Genomic DNA, 13,408 nt, shown 5'->3' with positions numbered 1-13,408 from the left:
AAATTTACTTTTTAAAAAGGATAAACTGAAAATTTGGTATTTGATCATTGGGGGGAGGCCATAGGAGTTTATTGAGGGGATCCCACTGAGTAGAAGTCCCATTTTGGACACCTTCTGGTTGAAACTGGGGAGTGTGTGTGGGGGGGTGTTTCCAAGTTATTCAGAAATGAAGAAGTTCTTAGGACCTGTGTAGACTTGGGGCATGTGGGGAAAACTTCCAGCTTGGCCATCCTACATAGAGCTAGCCATGGCAACTCAGGACAAAGGCAAGGAGTCATTCTCCCATCAAAACCAGAACAAGCCTTGGTGGGATCAAGCAGGAACTGCTGGCCACATTTGGAGGCCTGAAATTTCTATACCAATTCTTTCTTCTCCCACCCAACACCCTTTCCATTCCCACAGCCATAGGTCTGCTTATGGTCCTTATCCTCTGTCATGTTCACTGTGATAAGTCTCTCCCATCTCCAATCCATCCTTCACACACCTGCAGATGTAATCTCATTAATTGGAAGCTCTGCCCCTTTCACTCATCTATTCAGGAGACAATAGGGAGGCACAAAACGATAGACTTGGCATGCCATCACGATAGACTTGGTATACCATCTCTGACCCTCTACCATTCAGCACCGTCCCACCTTTCCAAACTTCTAGGCTTTTACTCTTTATGTGACAGCCTCTTCATGTCCTCCAGCTTAACTCTTGTACTTCTCAATTTCCCTGGATCTTGTGTCTCTGTGCCCTTGTCTGTACCATTCCCTATATCTGAATGCCTTCCTCATCTCCATGATTTCTTCCTGTCCAGACCTAGCTAAAATCCCAGGATTCTAGAAGGTCTCTCCCTGCCTACCCCTAGACTCTTGGACCTCATGTAACATCTGATTTAAATCTCTCCCAATATTCACATTTTGTATTATTGTTATAACAATAGTGTTAGACCCCTACTGGACTATGAGATCTTTCTCTCCCTTATCCAGTCCCCAGCTTCCTTCAAAACTCAGCTCAGGGGCCATCTTGCCTGCAAAAGACTTTGCTTTTATTCCCCAGGTAGTGCTATTTCTTGAATATACTGTTTACACTGTGTATTACACTGCGATACATTATATTACACTGTGTGATACACTGTGGACCATACCCCCAAAGATGTAAGTTCCTCAAGAGCAGGGAGTTTCCCTTGGTGTGGGTGTCCTCAGGGCCTTGCACACAGCAGATGCTTCATAAGATTTTTTGTTAAGTTCAGCTGAAACCCCAAGAGGGAGGGGATTGGTTCCTCACCTCCCTCAGCCTTAGCACATACGAGGGGAGGCACTCGACAGTGGTCTTCTTGGTCAAGGATCTAAGGCCCGCTACCATCTGGCGACATGCTACCCTTCCAGCCTTCTAGGCTGAGACTGAACAAAAGGTGTTTCATTAATGCTGTTGGATTGGATTGGGCTGAATTGTCCTGGATGGAAGTGCTGATGGGCTACCTAACCAGGATGTCATTATGGCAGAAGGTGCCCAGGTTTGGGCTTGGCCACTGCCTGGCTGAACCTCAGCTTTGCACATCCAAATGGTGTGATCCTGGACAAGTTAATGAACCTCTACGAGGCTGCTTTTCCTCAAGGAAATGAAGGGGAAAAGAACAGAAAAGTCACAAAGATGAACGGAATGTTAGAGGACCTGGAGAAACAAGAGGGGTCCCTGAGTCCCCTGGGGTGACTGGGAAGAGGTCTCAGGATAGTGTGGGTCTTCCAGGAAAGGAGTGGGATGGCAAGCTGCCCAAGCAACCCAACCTGAGTCACCTGCCCAGAGTGGGGGCCCCAACCTGAGACAGACAGACAGATAGCATATGGGGCAAGAGACTGCAAGGAAGGCTCTTAAGGTCAACTTGGCAGCTACTGAGAAGGGATGTGCTGGTCCTGGACATTTGCCAGACCTGTTCCCCCATCCTTGGTGGCTAAGAAGGATGGTGCCAATAATTCCCTGGACTTGTGATGCCCTAAGGAGGCCTGGTGGGGAAACAGTGGTGTTTTATTGTTCCATCCATCACAGCTGTGATCCCAACAGTATCTTGCTCTCCTTCCCTAAGACAGATTCCCCTTAGGGGGACACTTTGATAAGTCAATGGGCAAACCTTTGACCCATGCACCTTCCCAATCCTCAGTGAATCTCAAGGACAACTTCTGAGTGATGGGCCCCCAGTCTGGGCTCCCTGCCCTGCTTGGCACTGGTGTAACACGGCTGCTGACATATAGAAGCCAGAGCTTTCAGACTGGTGGGTCACAGGGCTGGGACTCAAGTCAAGGTGCAAACATCCACGGTACTGGGCTGCCCTTTTTCTTGGGTGAAGCCATCCCCATAGCCCTCGTCCTCCACCAGCTGGGGTGGTTTCCTGCACATGGGACAGAGCTTGTTGCGGATGACAGAGGCCCTCATCCAGATAACAAGGTTCCATCGCTCTCCAGACTCCAAGGGCAAGGCCCCGTGCAACTGCCCGCCTCGATGCAGCACCCCTTGCCCCAGCATGTGCGGCACTTCCACATACAGCTCTTCATTGCTCTGCACCTACAAACAGAAGGGCTCATGAGAGGTCTGGCTTTTCCCAGCTTCCTGCCCCATGGCTTGGATTCCCAGGCCCATAAAGCCTTCATGCACATTACACAGTTGCCTTCAGGGGCTGTCTTTCATCCAGGCCAAGAGGCCTTCCTGCTACTTCTTTTTTGTTTGTTTGGTTTTTTTGCGGGGCAATAGGGGTTAAGTGACTTGCCCAGGGTCACACAGCTAGTAAGTGTCAAGTGTCTGAGGCCAAATTTGAATTCAGGTACCCCTGAGTCCAGGGCTGGTGCTTTATCCACTGCACCACCTAGCCGCCCCCTTTCCTCCTGCTTCTTACACAGGACACTCTGGCCTCCAAAGCCTATGCACAGGCCATTCCCCTAACCCCATGCCTGAAGTGCACTTGCTTCTCATGTCTGCCCCACCACTGAGTCAGAAGCCCTGGATTCTATGTCTGAATGCAGTGTGACTTTATGCAAGTCATTTCCCCCCTCTGTAAAACAAGGGGACAGGATGAGACAGCTCTCTAAGCTCTACTGTTTTACTGACTAGTAGTGCCTGGCACACAGTCGGTGCTTAATAACGTACCTGGCGAAGACCTCCAAAATAAAGGCTGCCCTCAGAGAAGTCCTTGCCCAGGGAGACATTGAGGGTGACCTCAGCGTTGTCATAGTGTTGGCTGAGGTCCAGGTCCTCATCCATGGCGTACTTCACCACAAAGGCACGGTGGCTATCCAGCTGGCCCCCTCCACAGTCAGGGTACAGGAGGGCAGTGAGGGGCTGTAAGTAGTTCTCCCGGAGGGGAGTCACCAGGGGCTCATCCAGACCCAGCTCGTGCAATAGGATCTAAGCAGGGAAAGGAGCCAGCTGTGGTTCAGGGTGTAGAAGCAGACCTGTCACCCCCTTTGAGTCAGAGGATCTGGGTTCAAATGCCACCTCCGTCACTTACTCCTTGGGTGACCTTAGGTAAGTCATTCACCCTCAGTCCCTCCTCTAGAAAGGCCTTAGACTCAGCTCTAAGTCTATGGTGCTGTGGACTCCCTTCCCCTCATTTTTTTTGGGGGGGCCAGGGCAATGAGGGTTAAGTGACTTGCCCAAGGTCACACAGCTAAGTGTCAAGTATCTGAGTCCGAATTTGAACTCGGGTCCTCCTGAATCCAGGGCCGGTGCTCTATCTACTGCACCACCTAGCTGCCCCCACTTCCCCTCATCTTCCTCCTCTCTAAAATGAGGGAGCTGGGCCTCAGGGGTCCCTTCTCTAAGTCATTCTCACCTCTCTGAGATCCCCCTCTGAGGCCTTGGTGATTCAAGGGGGGACTGATGGCAGGAGCCAAGAATGGGGGCCTGCCTCACTGCATTCCCTGGGGGCCCAGGGGCTGTGCCTACCCCATAGTTATTCATGGTGTTGGGCCGCCCTTTGGGCATGTCTGACTGCTCAAAGTGCTCTAGCTCCTGCAGCAGCATCTGGCAGAAATCCTGGGTGAAGATCGGCATCCGGTAAATCTTCTTTTCTCCTACAAAGGGGAGGGGCTGTTTGCTCAAGCCAGTCCCATCAACATTCAAAGGTTTTCCCCCAACAGCCTGCGTGTGATGGGCACCGGGCTAGGCTTGACTCCCAGCAAGCCAGCCACACAGTCTGTCTGTCTCTCCCTCATATATACACACACACAGAGTTAGACACACTCAGTCAGACACAGATACACACAGATATACATACAAACAAAGGCATATACAGTCAGACACATTTAGACACACAGCTATATACAAAGACACATACATTCACACAGAAACACAGACAGACAGACACAGATACATTCACATAGACATGGATACACACAGTAAGACACAAACACACAGAGATACATATATACACACATAGAGATACAGTCAGACATGCACATACAGACATACACACACATAGATAGACACATAAACACACTGCCAGACAGATACAAACATACACAGACACACGGGCAGAGTCAGACAGTCAGACACAGAGACACACAGCTATATACACACAAATACAAACACATAGACACATACACATAGCTATATACATACAGAGACACACGCAGACATATACACACAGTAAGACACAGAGTCAGACACACACCAGTACATATACACACACACAGAGATAGTCAGACAGACACATACAGATACACAGATATACACATAGATAGAGACACATAAACACACTGCCAGACAGATACATAATTAGACATACACAGACACACACAGAGCTAGTCAGACACACGCAGACACAGAGACACACAGATATGCACAGACACATACAATCACACACATATAGACACAGAGCTACATACATATACAGACACAGACACATACACACAGTAAGACAGACAGTCAAACACACACAGCTACATATAAACATACATAGAGATGCACAAATATACAGACAGAGATACAGACAAATAAACACACAGCCAGAGTCAGTCAGGAACAGTCAGGCACAATCACAAAGACACACAGATATATCCACAGATACAGACACATATAATCACACAGCCAGAGACACAGCCACACACACACACAAACACACACACAGTCAAACAGACACAGTCAGACACACGCACACACGCACAGGAACACAGAGACTGTAGTTCAGGCCAGTGGAAGGACACAGGATTTGGCCTCAGAAAAGCCTGGTTCAACAGCTGCTCTGCTGCTGTGACCCTTAGGCGGGTGTCCTCACCTCCCTGTCTCTGAAGGGAGAGGCTTAGACTCCCAGACTTCTAAGGTTCTCTTCCATATCTCAGTCTGACACTTATATAAAGTCTGCCACATCACTTGCCCCTCTGGGCCTCCATTTCCCCACCTGTAAAAGGGCACAGTTGCCTGGGATGACCTCTGAGGCCCCTTCCAGCTCTGGACCCAAGAGCCTATGAGTCCTTGGACAACTCCATACAAGCCTCTGGCATCATCTGTAAAATGGGCTACCAATCCTCGTGCTACCGACCTCACTGGGCTGTTGGACAAGTCGAACACTTGAAAACAGACAGTCCCCAGCCTTAAGGAGCTTCCACTACACAGAGGGGAGGAGGAGGAGGAGGGAAGGAGAGACAGACAAGGGCAGGGGCTGGGGGGGAAGGGGCACTGGCCTAAAGGCAAAACCACCCAAATGTGCACTGTGATTCTCCTGATGGAAGTCAATCTGTTCCTGGGGGTGGGCTTTACCTGACACAGTTTCAATACGCCGGAAGAGGCCTGTAAGGTCAGCATTTGGGGTCATACAGTACCGAACAGCAGCCAGTAACTCGGGGGCCAGAAATGACTCCTGGTGGGGTGGGGGCAAGAGAGGAAGAAACACAACATCAGAGGGGGAACGCCCAATGGCATCTTCCCAGGGTCCTGAGCCTGGGAGCTGCTTGAGACCCAGACACCATTCTGGAAACAGGGACCCTCCCTAAGAGATGCATTCTGTACAAACTGAGCTTTCTGGCAGCCAAGGTGCCTTTATTAAGCGCCTACTATGTGCCAGACACTGAGCTGGGGTTACAGAAGCCACTCCCTGCCCCCAAGGGGCTCACAGTTCGTGTCATTTCTATGCAATGGAAGTTCACTGAGGTCAGGGCCTGTCTTCACATCTGTCTTTGTATCTGCAGGGCCCAGAAGAGGTAGGTGTTTAATAAATGCTTACTGGTGGGTTCCTTTGCCAGGTGATATAAAAGCTCTCCAAACCAAGGAGCCTTTGTGTTCTTGAAGAGATGCCTGTCCCTGGGAAGAGGGCTCAGCTCTGTTCTGTTTGGCCCTCAAGGGAGTCCAGAATCGGGAGCAAACAATGGTGAAAGGGGCAGGACTGACAGGAGCGGGGTCTGCCCCTCTAGGCTTCTGGGGACACAACATACAATCTGGGAGAGAATCCAACAGTAAAGGGCCAGGAAAAAGGATGAATGTACCCAATTAACAGGTTTGTGTGGCTTGGGATTCTGACATTTATTTTTATTATTAATAACAGTAGCTGGCATTGATAGAAGAACACTTTATGGTCTGCAAAGTGCTTTACAAATATAATATCATCTGGCACTGGCCCTGGAGTCAGGAGGACCTGAGTTCAAATCCAACCTTGGACACTTAACAATTACTAGCTGTGTGACCCTGGGCAAGTCACTTAACCCCCATTGCCTAAAAAAAAAAAAGGAATTCATTATCTACAAATATAATAGCATCTGGTCCTCAAAGTAACCCTGGAAGGTTGGTGTTGTTATTATGCCCATTTTGCAGACAGGGAAACCAAGGCAGGTGGAAATGCAGTGACTTTTCCAGGGTCACACAGCTAGTAAGTGCGTGGGGCTGGATCTGAACTCAGGTCTCCCTGACTCCAGGTCCAGTGCTCTATGCACTAGGACACCACCTCAATAAACTCCACAATCATAGATGAACAAGAACATTTCAGGACACCAAAGAGCACAGAAAAGAGCACTGTGCATGAGTCCATGAACTTTTGCTACATCTGATTCATTTTTTGAACTAACATATGGTTTAAACTGTATGCTAATAAATCAACGAATGTATTTTAAACTAATATGTATTTGAGCTAATAATGGTCTGGTTATAACAAAACTGTCCTGTTCCTTTGTGTTGACTGGGAAAACTTGTATACTCCATAGGCTCTACACAGAGAATGAATGACTACACAACAGACACTTGGAAAGACAGCTGGCTTCTCCCCTAGGCTGCTGCCAGGCTGGGCAGTGGAGAGAGGAGAGAGCTGGTCCAGGCACACTACAAACAAGGAATCACACAAGGGAAATATAGGACCCAAGAAGGGAAAAAAACATGACAAGTAAAGGATAACTGATATAAAGACTGTGGTTCAACTGGGATCCCCTTAAAGTCAAGAGAACTGAAGGGAGGCCCCCATTGGAGGGGTACCCTTGGCAGGTTTGAGAGCCACAGAGGAAGGGCAGGCATGGATATGATGTGATATGTAACAGGAGGAAACTTGCATATCAAAGAATTCAGGGAGTTGTTGGAGTATATCTGGCTTGGGGCTAGGATGGGGACACACCCAAAACCAGTTTGGCTTCCCCACTAAGACTTTAAGGGGGAGGGAGAGGCTGTCTGGGCTGATAAACATGGCACATGTTGCTGAAGCTGGAGATAGTCTAAGTCTATCATGGCCCACCCAGGGCTGGCTGCTCACACCCCAAGGAAGCCACCACCTTACAGGACCACCACTACCCTTTCTGGGCCCTCCCCACCTCTACATACCTGTAACCCATACACCTGGGGCTGGACTGGCTGGTAGTACTGGGCAATGGTGGCTTTCCTCTCCAAGGCCTGCTCAACCAGCTGCTTCCTCCTCTGGACCTCATGGTTAAGCTACAGGTGATGACAACAAAAACAACAATAATAACAACAGGATATAGAGACTGGACTGATTTCATTGGCATAAGACTCCCAGGTAAGGAGAAACTTCCTCTGCTAATGTAGTTTGGTACCTTCTCTGCAAGTTACAGTCTTAATAAAGCTGCTTGGAGGCAGTAAGAGGTCAAGTGACTTGTCCAGGGTCACACAGCCAGTCTGTGTCAGGAGCAGACTTGAACCCAAGTCTTTCTGACTTCCATTTTTCCTGGAGGGGTGAGCACAAGACATCATGGGCATGCGGAATGGTTGGTACCTCAGATAACACTTGCTGAAAATCCTCAGGACTCACACAGCCAGCTTTGTTGAGGATCTGGAAGGGAGAAAGGAAAGGTGGGTCAGGGGGCGTAGAAGTTATAGAGAGTAGGACCCCAGTACTAGAACTCAACGAAGGGCCTCCCCAGGGCTCAGAGGTGAGCCCCAGTGACGTGCTCACCAAAGTTGAAAAGCTTCAAATAATTCACTGGTCTCAGTTTCTCAATCTATAATATTGGGGTCAGGGGTAAGGGTGGGGACTGTATTATAGGACCACACTGGATGGGATGCTGGTACTATGGAAGAGGAGAGTCTCTGGAGTCAGAGGGCCTGGGTTCAAATCCCACCTGTAACACTATCTGTATGACCCTGGGCCTCAGTTTCCTCTGACAAAATGAAAGGGTTGGATCAGATGGCCTCTGACATCATTTCCAGCTCAAGTTATGATTCTATGACTAGATAACTTAATAATGGCTAACACTTATTATGCACCTACTATATGCCAAGCACTGTGCTAAGTACTTGACTATCTCATTTGGTCCTTATAACAACTCTGGGAGGGAGGTACTATTATGATCTATATTTTACAGATGAGGAAACTGAGGCAAACAGAGGTGAACTGACTTGTACAGGATCACACAGCTAGTGCTCTTTCCTGACTCCAGGTCCAGCATTCATAAATGCCTAAGATGGGGCAGCTAGGTGGTGCAGTAGATAAAGTGCTGGCCCTGGATTCAGGGGGACCTGAGTTCAAATCCGGCCTCAAACACTTGACACTTACTACCTGTATGACCCTGGGCAAGTCACTTAACCCTCATTGCCCCACAAAAACCAAAAACATAAATGCCTAAGGTCCTTTCCATTTCTAAAGGTACAACTAGATGCAGAGAGGCTCAACACAAAGTCAGCAGAGAGTTAAGGAATATGAGGCAGGCAGGCAATGCAGTGGATAGAACACTGGGTTTGGAAGCACAAAAGACTCAATGAATTCAAACCCAGTCTCCAAGACTTACTAGCTCTGTGACCAGCCCCCCCCTCCAGACTCCAACTCTATCATTTAAGTCCTCTGTGCCTCAGTTTCCCCATCTGTGAAAAGATGGCAATAACACTTCCTTGTTCTTCCACCAGTAAGATGGGGTTAATATTACCCACCTCGAAGGGCTGTTTCCAGGAAAGCCCTTTGTAAAACATATGTCTTTTTTTTTTTTTTTGCAGGCAATGGGGGTTAAGTGACTTGCCCAGGGTCACACAGCTAGTAAGTGTCAAGTGTCTGAGGCCGGATTTGAACTCAGGTACTCCTGAATCCAGGGCCAGTGCTTTAACCACTGTGCCATCTAGCTGCCCCAAAACATATGTCTTACAGAAAGATGGGCTGGGAATGTAACAGCACCATAAGCAAAAGCACAAGGGATGTAATTCACCCACAAAGGGAAGGGGTGCCAAGCTTGAAGAAACCACAGATCTTTTTGAAGAATGGAGGCATTCGCAAGGACATCTCTCAATGATAGAGCACTTCACTGTCTTATAAAATGCTTTCCCTATAATCTCCCTGGATGAACAAGGAGGCAAACACAGCACAAGGGAGAGAGCAAACACTGCTAGACTTGGAGTCTGCAGACCTAGGTTTCAATCCTGGCCCTGCCACCTGTGTGAACTTCAGCAAATCCTTTCCATATCCATTTCCTTATCTATAAAATGGGGGGTGGGGGTGGAGTGGGGGAATGGCAGTAAATATACACAACAACTACAACATAGATGGAAAGAACAAAAACAACAACTCAAAACCACTAGAATATTATGCAATTAGAAATTTGTTATTTATGTATTAATTAGAATCTATTATCCTGAAGAAACTGAATCAAAGGATCTGAATGGGGGGGGCAGCTAGGTGGCACAGTGGATAAAGCACCTGCCCTGGATTCAGGAAGACCTGAGTTCAAATCCAGCCTCAGACATTTACTTGGCACTTACTAGCTGTATGACCTTGGTCGAGTTACTTAACCCTCACTGCTCCCACCCCTAAAGGATCTGAATCAAATTTATAAGAATGCAAGTCATTCCCCAATTGAGAAACGGTTAAAGGATATGAACAGGCAGTTTTTAGTTGAAGAAATCAATGCTATCTCTTGGCATATGAAAAAATGATCTAAGTCACTATTGATTAGAGAAATTAAAATTAAAACAACTCTGAGGTACTACCCCACACCTATCAAATTGGCTAATAAGACAAAAATGGAAAAATTAAAATGTCAGAGAAGATGTGGAAAAACTGGAACACTAATGCATGGTTGGTGGAGTTGTGAATTGATCCAACCACCTTGTAGAGCAATTTGGAACTATGCCCAAATGCTATGGGACTATGCACACCCTGTGACACAGTAATACTACTAAGTCTGTATCCCAAAGAGATCATAAAAAAGGGAAAAGAATTCACATATACAAAAATATTTATAGCAGCTCTCTTTGTGGTGGCAAAGAATTGGAAATTGAAGGGATACCCATCAACTGGGGATTGGCTGAACAAGTTGTGGTATGTGACTGTAATGGAATACTATTGTGCTGTAAGAAACCATGAGCAAGCAGATTTCAGGAAAACTGGGAAAGACTTAAGTGGACTGATGCTGAGTAAAGTGAGTAGAACCAGGAGAACATTGTACACAATAATAGCAACATTGTGTGATGATCAGCTGTGATAGATTTTGCTTTTCTCAGCTATATAATGATCCAAGATATTCCCAAAGGACTCATGATGGGAAAAGCTCTCCACATCCAGAAAAAGGAACTGTGGAATCTGAATGCAAATTGAACCATACTGTTTTTACTTTTTTTTTTCTTGAGGTTTTTCCCTTTTCTTCTGATTCTTCTTTCACAACATGACTAATGTGCAAATAGTTTTAACGTGATCTTGGGGAGGGGAAAGAAAGGAAGAACAATTTGGAACTCAGAATCTTATAAAAATGAATGTTGAAAATTATCTTTACATGTAACTAAAAAAAATACTATTAAGGAAAGAAAATAAAGGGTCTTAAGACAACAGAAACAAACAAATAAATAAATGCTGACCTTCCAGAAGAGGCATTCCCATCTGCTTTGTCTCTGCACCCTAAGGACCAGGGAACTTTTCCATATGACTTACAGCTGACACCTACCATATGTGTTGTCTCCCCACTAGAATGTTAGCTTCTTGTGAGCAGGGACTTGTCTGACTTCTCTCTGCATATGCTTTGGTGGTTTTGTTTGGGTTTTTTTTTGGGGGGGGGGTTGTTGTTGTTTTGGTTTTTTTTCGGGACAATGAGGGTTTAAGTGACTTGCCCAGGGTCACACAGCTAGTAAGTGTCAAGTGTTTGAGGCCGGATTTGAACTCAGGTCCTCCTGAATCCAGGACCAGCACTTTATCCACTGTGCCACCTAGCTGCCCATGTGCATATGCTTTGTACACAGCAAGCTCTTAATAAATGTTTTGTTCATTTATTCAAACCACACTGGTCAGCAGAGAATGAACATCACAGCTGAACAAGCTCTGAACTTTGCTTCCAAATATAAAACCATAGGATGTAGAGTTGGAGGGGATCTGAAGAGATCAACTAATCAGCACTGATTTATGCTGATCTGAGCTGCCACTTCCCCAGACATCTTCCAAGATGGCCCATCGCCCTAGGAACTGGCAGGAGGCCAAGCCTGCTTGGAAGGCACGAGGAGTGAGGAGCCTAGGGCAAGGGGTCTAGAGCCTTGGATTTGGAATCAGAAGGGGAAAGGGATGAGGGGTCCCTAAGGTCCCCGCCAGCTCCGGATGGAGAACAGTTACTCGCTACCTGAGGGACCCCTGAGCATCCTCACCCTTTTCCCCGCTCCGTGCCTCAGTTTCCCCCCTGTAACCCAGCCCCGGCCCCTCGCGGGAACCAGCACAACGGCCGCGGCCCTACCGAGCCGTAGTCGTGGCGCAGCTGCTCCTCCCCGGTGTAGCGCACGTGCAGCCGGTAGCGGGGCAGGAAGAAGTTCTCGGAGCAGAAGCAGGCGCAGCGGAAGAAGCGCCGCCGCGCGGCCCCGGGCACCGCCATCACACCCCGCCGCCGCGCCTCCAGCCCCCGAGAACACCCAACGGAGCGGCTTTGGAGCGGCGCGCAGCCTCCTGGCCCTTCCCAGCCCCCGTAGAACCGCTTTGGTCCCGAGGGACCTGCCCCCCCCCGTAACTCCACCCCCAAGTCGGGGAACTCAGGGAGTGGCTCCAAATACCCAGACTCCGGAAAAAACGAAGAGTCCCCCGATGCTTATGGATCAAGGCCCACTGGGAAACTGTGCGCCGAGCCCCGAGAGACCCGGTGGAGGGAGACGGGCACCAAAGAGGAGATCTTCGATCCCGAGGGCAAAGGAAAGGGGCTTGGGCCCTCTGGGCCAACCCTCGTTTTACGGAACAGGAAACTGAGGCCCAGAGAAGCGACTCCAAGGCCGGTGCTTTATCCAGTGCGCCACCTAGCTGCCCCCCTTGTAACCATTTTTCAAAAGAAAAGTCAAGAGGACCTGAGTTCAAATCCGAATAAGACACTTGACACTTACTAGCTATGTGACCCTGGACAAGTCACTTGACCCCAACTGCCCCGCAAAAAGAAAAAAGAAAAGAAAAGGGGGAAAAGAGAAAAAAATCAGCAAAAATAATCGATAGGTTGAAAAAGACCTGGCATCGTATTCAATGTCCTGCACCCTACTCCCCAACACACATGGGTACAAAGGAATTGGGGGAGGTGCGAACTGATGTTTCCACAGCAACTTAATTAAGGTTTGCAAAGAGGCACCTTTGATCATCATTACAACCCCCCCCCCCAAGTAGAGATTACAAATGTTATTCCCATTTTACAGATGAGGAAACTGAGGTTCAGGGGAGGGAAGCAATTTATCTGAAACCCTGTTCCACCAGCCACAAGTCAGGGGCAGCTAGGTGGTGCAGTGGATAAAGCACTGGCCCTGGAGTCAGGAGGACCTGAGTTCAAATCTCAACTCAGACATTTGACACTTACTAGCTGTGTGACCCTGGGCAAGTCACTTAACCCTCATTACCCCGCAAAAATCAATCAATCATTCAATCCACACAATGACCACTGGCGGTGTTCTTTCCCCCCTAAGATGAGAGAGAAGATTTCAGGGAGAGATCTAGCCCAAACCCCTCATTTTACAGGTGAAGACACCAGGAATGAATCCTTGCATAGTTCACATCAAATAATAGGTGGAAATCACC

At 48.0% G+C, this 13,408-nt stretch overlaps 1 protein-coding gene across 3 annotated transcripts; it reads right to left on the bottom strand.

Annotated features, from left to right (window-relative positions):
* Positions 1-1,992: 1,992 nt before the first annotated feature.
* LOC122736249 (2-oxoglutarate and iron-dependent oxygenase domain-containing protein 2-like) lies at positions 1,993-12,321 on the bottom strand. Of its 3 annotated transcripts, none has more exons than XM_043978376.1 (7): positions 12,102-12,321; positions 8,180-8,236; positions 7,771-7,881; positions 5,734-5,833; positions 3,922-4,049; positions 3,124-3,381; positions 1,993-2,544 (listed from the first exon to the last, which is right to left on the bottom strand). In XM_043978376.1, exons 1-7 carry the CDS (start codon positions 12,234-12,236, stop codon positions 2,275-2,277), a joined length of 1,059 nt encoding a protein of 352 aa, XP_043834311.1. In that variant the 5' UTR covers positions 12,237-12,321; the 3' UTR covers positions 1,993-2,274. The 3 variants fall into 3 exon arrangements, with proteins under 3 accessions (XP_043834311.1, XP_043834313.1, XP_043834312.1); XM_043978378.1 differs by having other exon boundaries at positions 12,016-12,147; XM_043978377.1 differs by lacking the exons at positions 8,180-8,236; positions 12,102-12,321 and adding an exon at positions 8,001-8,158.
* Positions 12,322-13,408: the final 1,087 nt, after the last annotated feature.

Source organism: Dromiciops gliroides, chromosome 1 (assembly GCF_019393635.1).
Source record: "Dromiciops gliroides isolate mDroGli1 chromosome 1, mDroGli1.pri, whole genome shotgun sequence".
NCBI lineage: Eukaryota > Metazoa > Chordata > Mammalia > Microbiotheria > Microbiotheriidae > Dromiciops > Dromiciops gliroides.
Note: the sequence above shows the minus strand (reverse complement) of the source record. Positions and strands in the feature narration are given on the sequence as shown.

Bases quoted from the DNA above. Each gene is read 5' to 3' on its own strand.
- LOC122736249 (XM_043978376.1), bottom strand. From the start codon at position 12,236: ATGGCGGTGCCCGGGGCCGCGCGGCGGCGCTTCTTCCGCTGCGCCTGC. The intron at 7,882-8,179 runs GTACCAACCATT...CATCACCTGTAG, and splicing joins TTCAGCAAGTGTTATCTGAG to CTTAACCATGAGGTCCAGAG. The intron at 2,545-3,123 runs GTACGTTATTAA...TTCTGTTTGTAG, and splicing joins ATTTTGGAGGTCTTCGCCAG to GTGCAGAGCAATGAAGAGCT.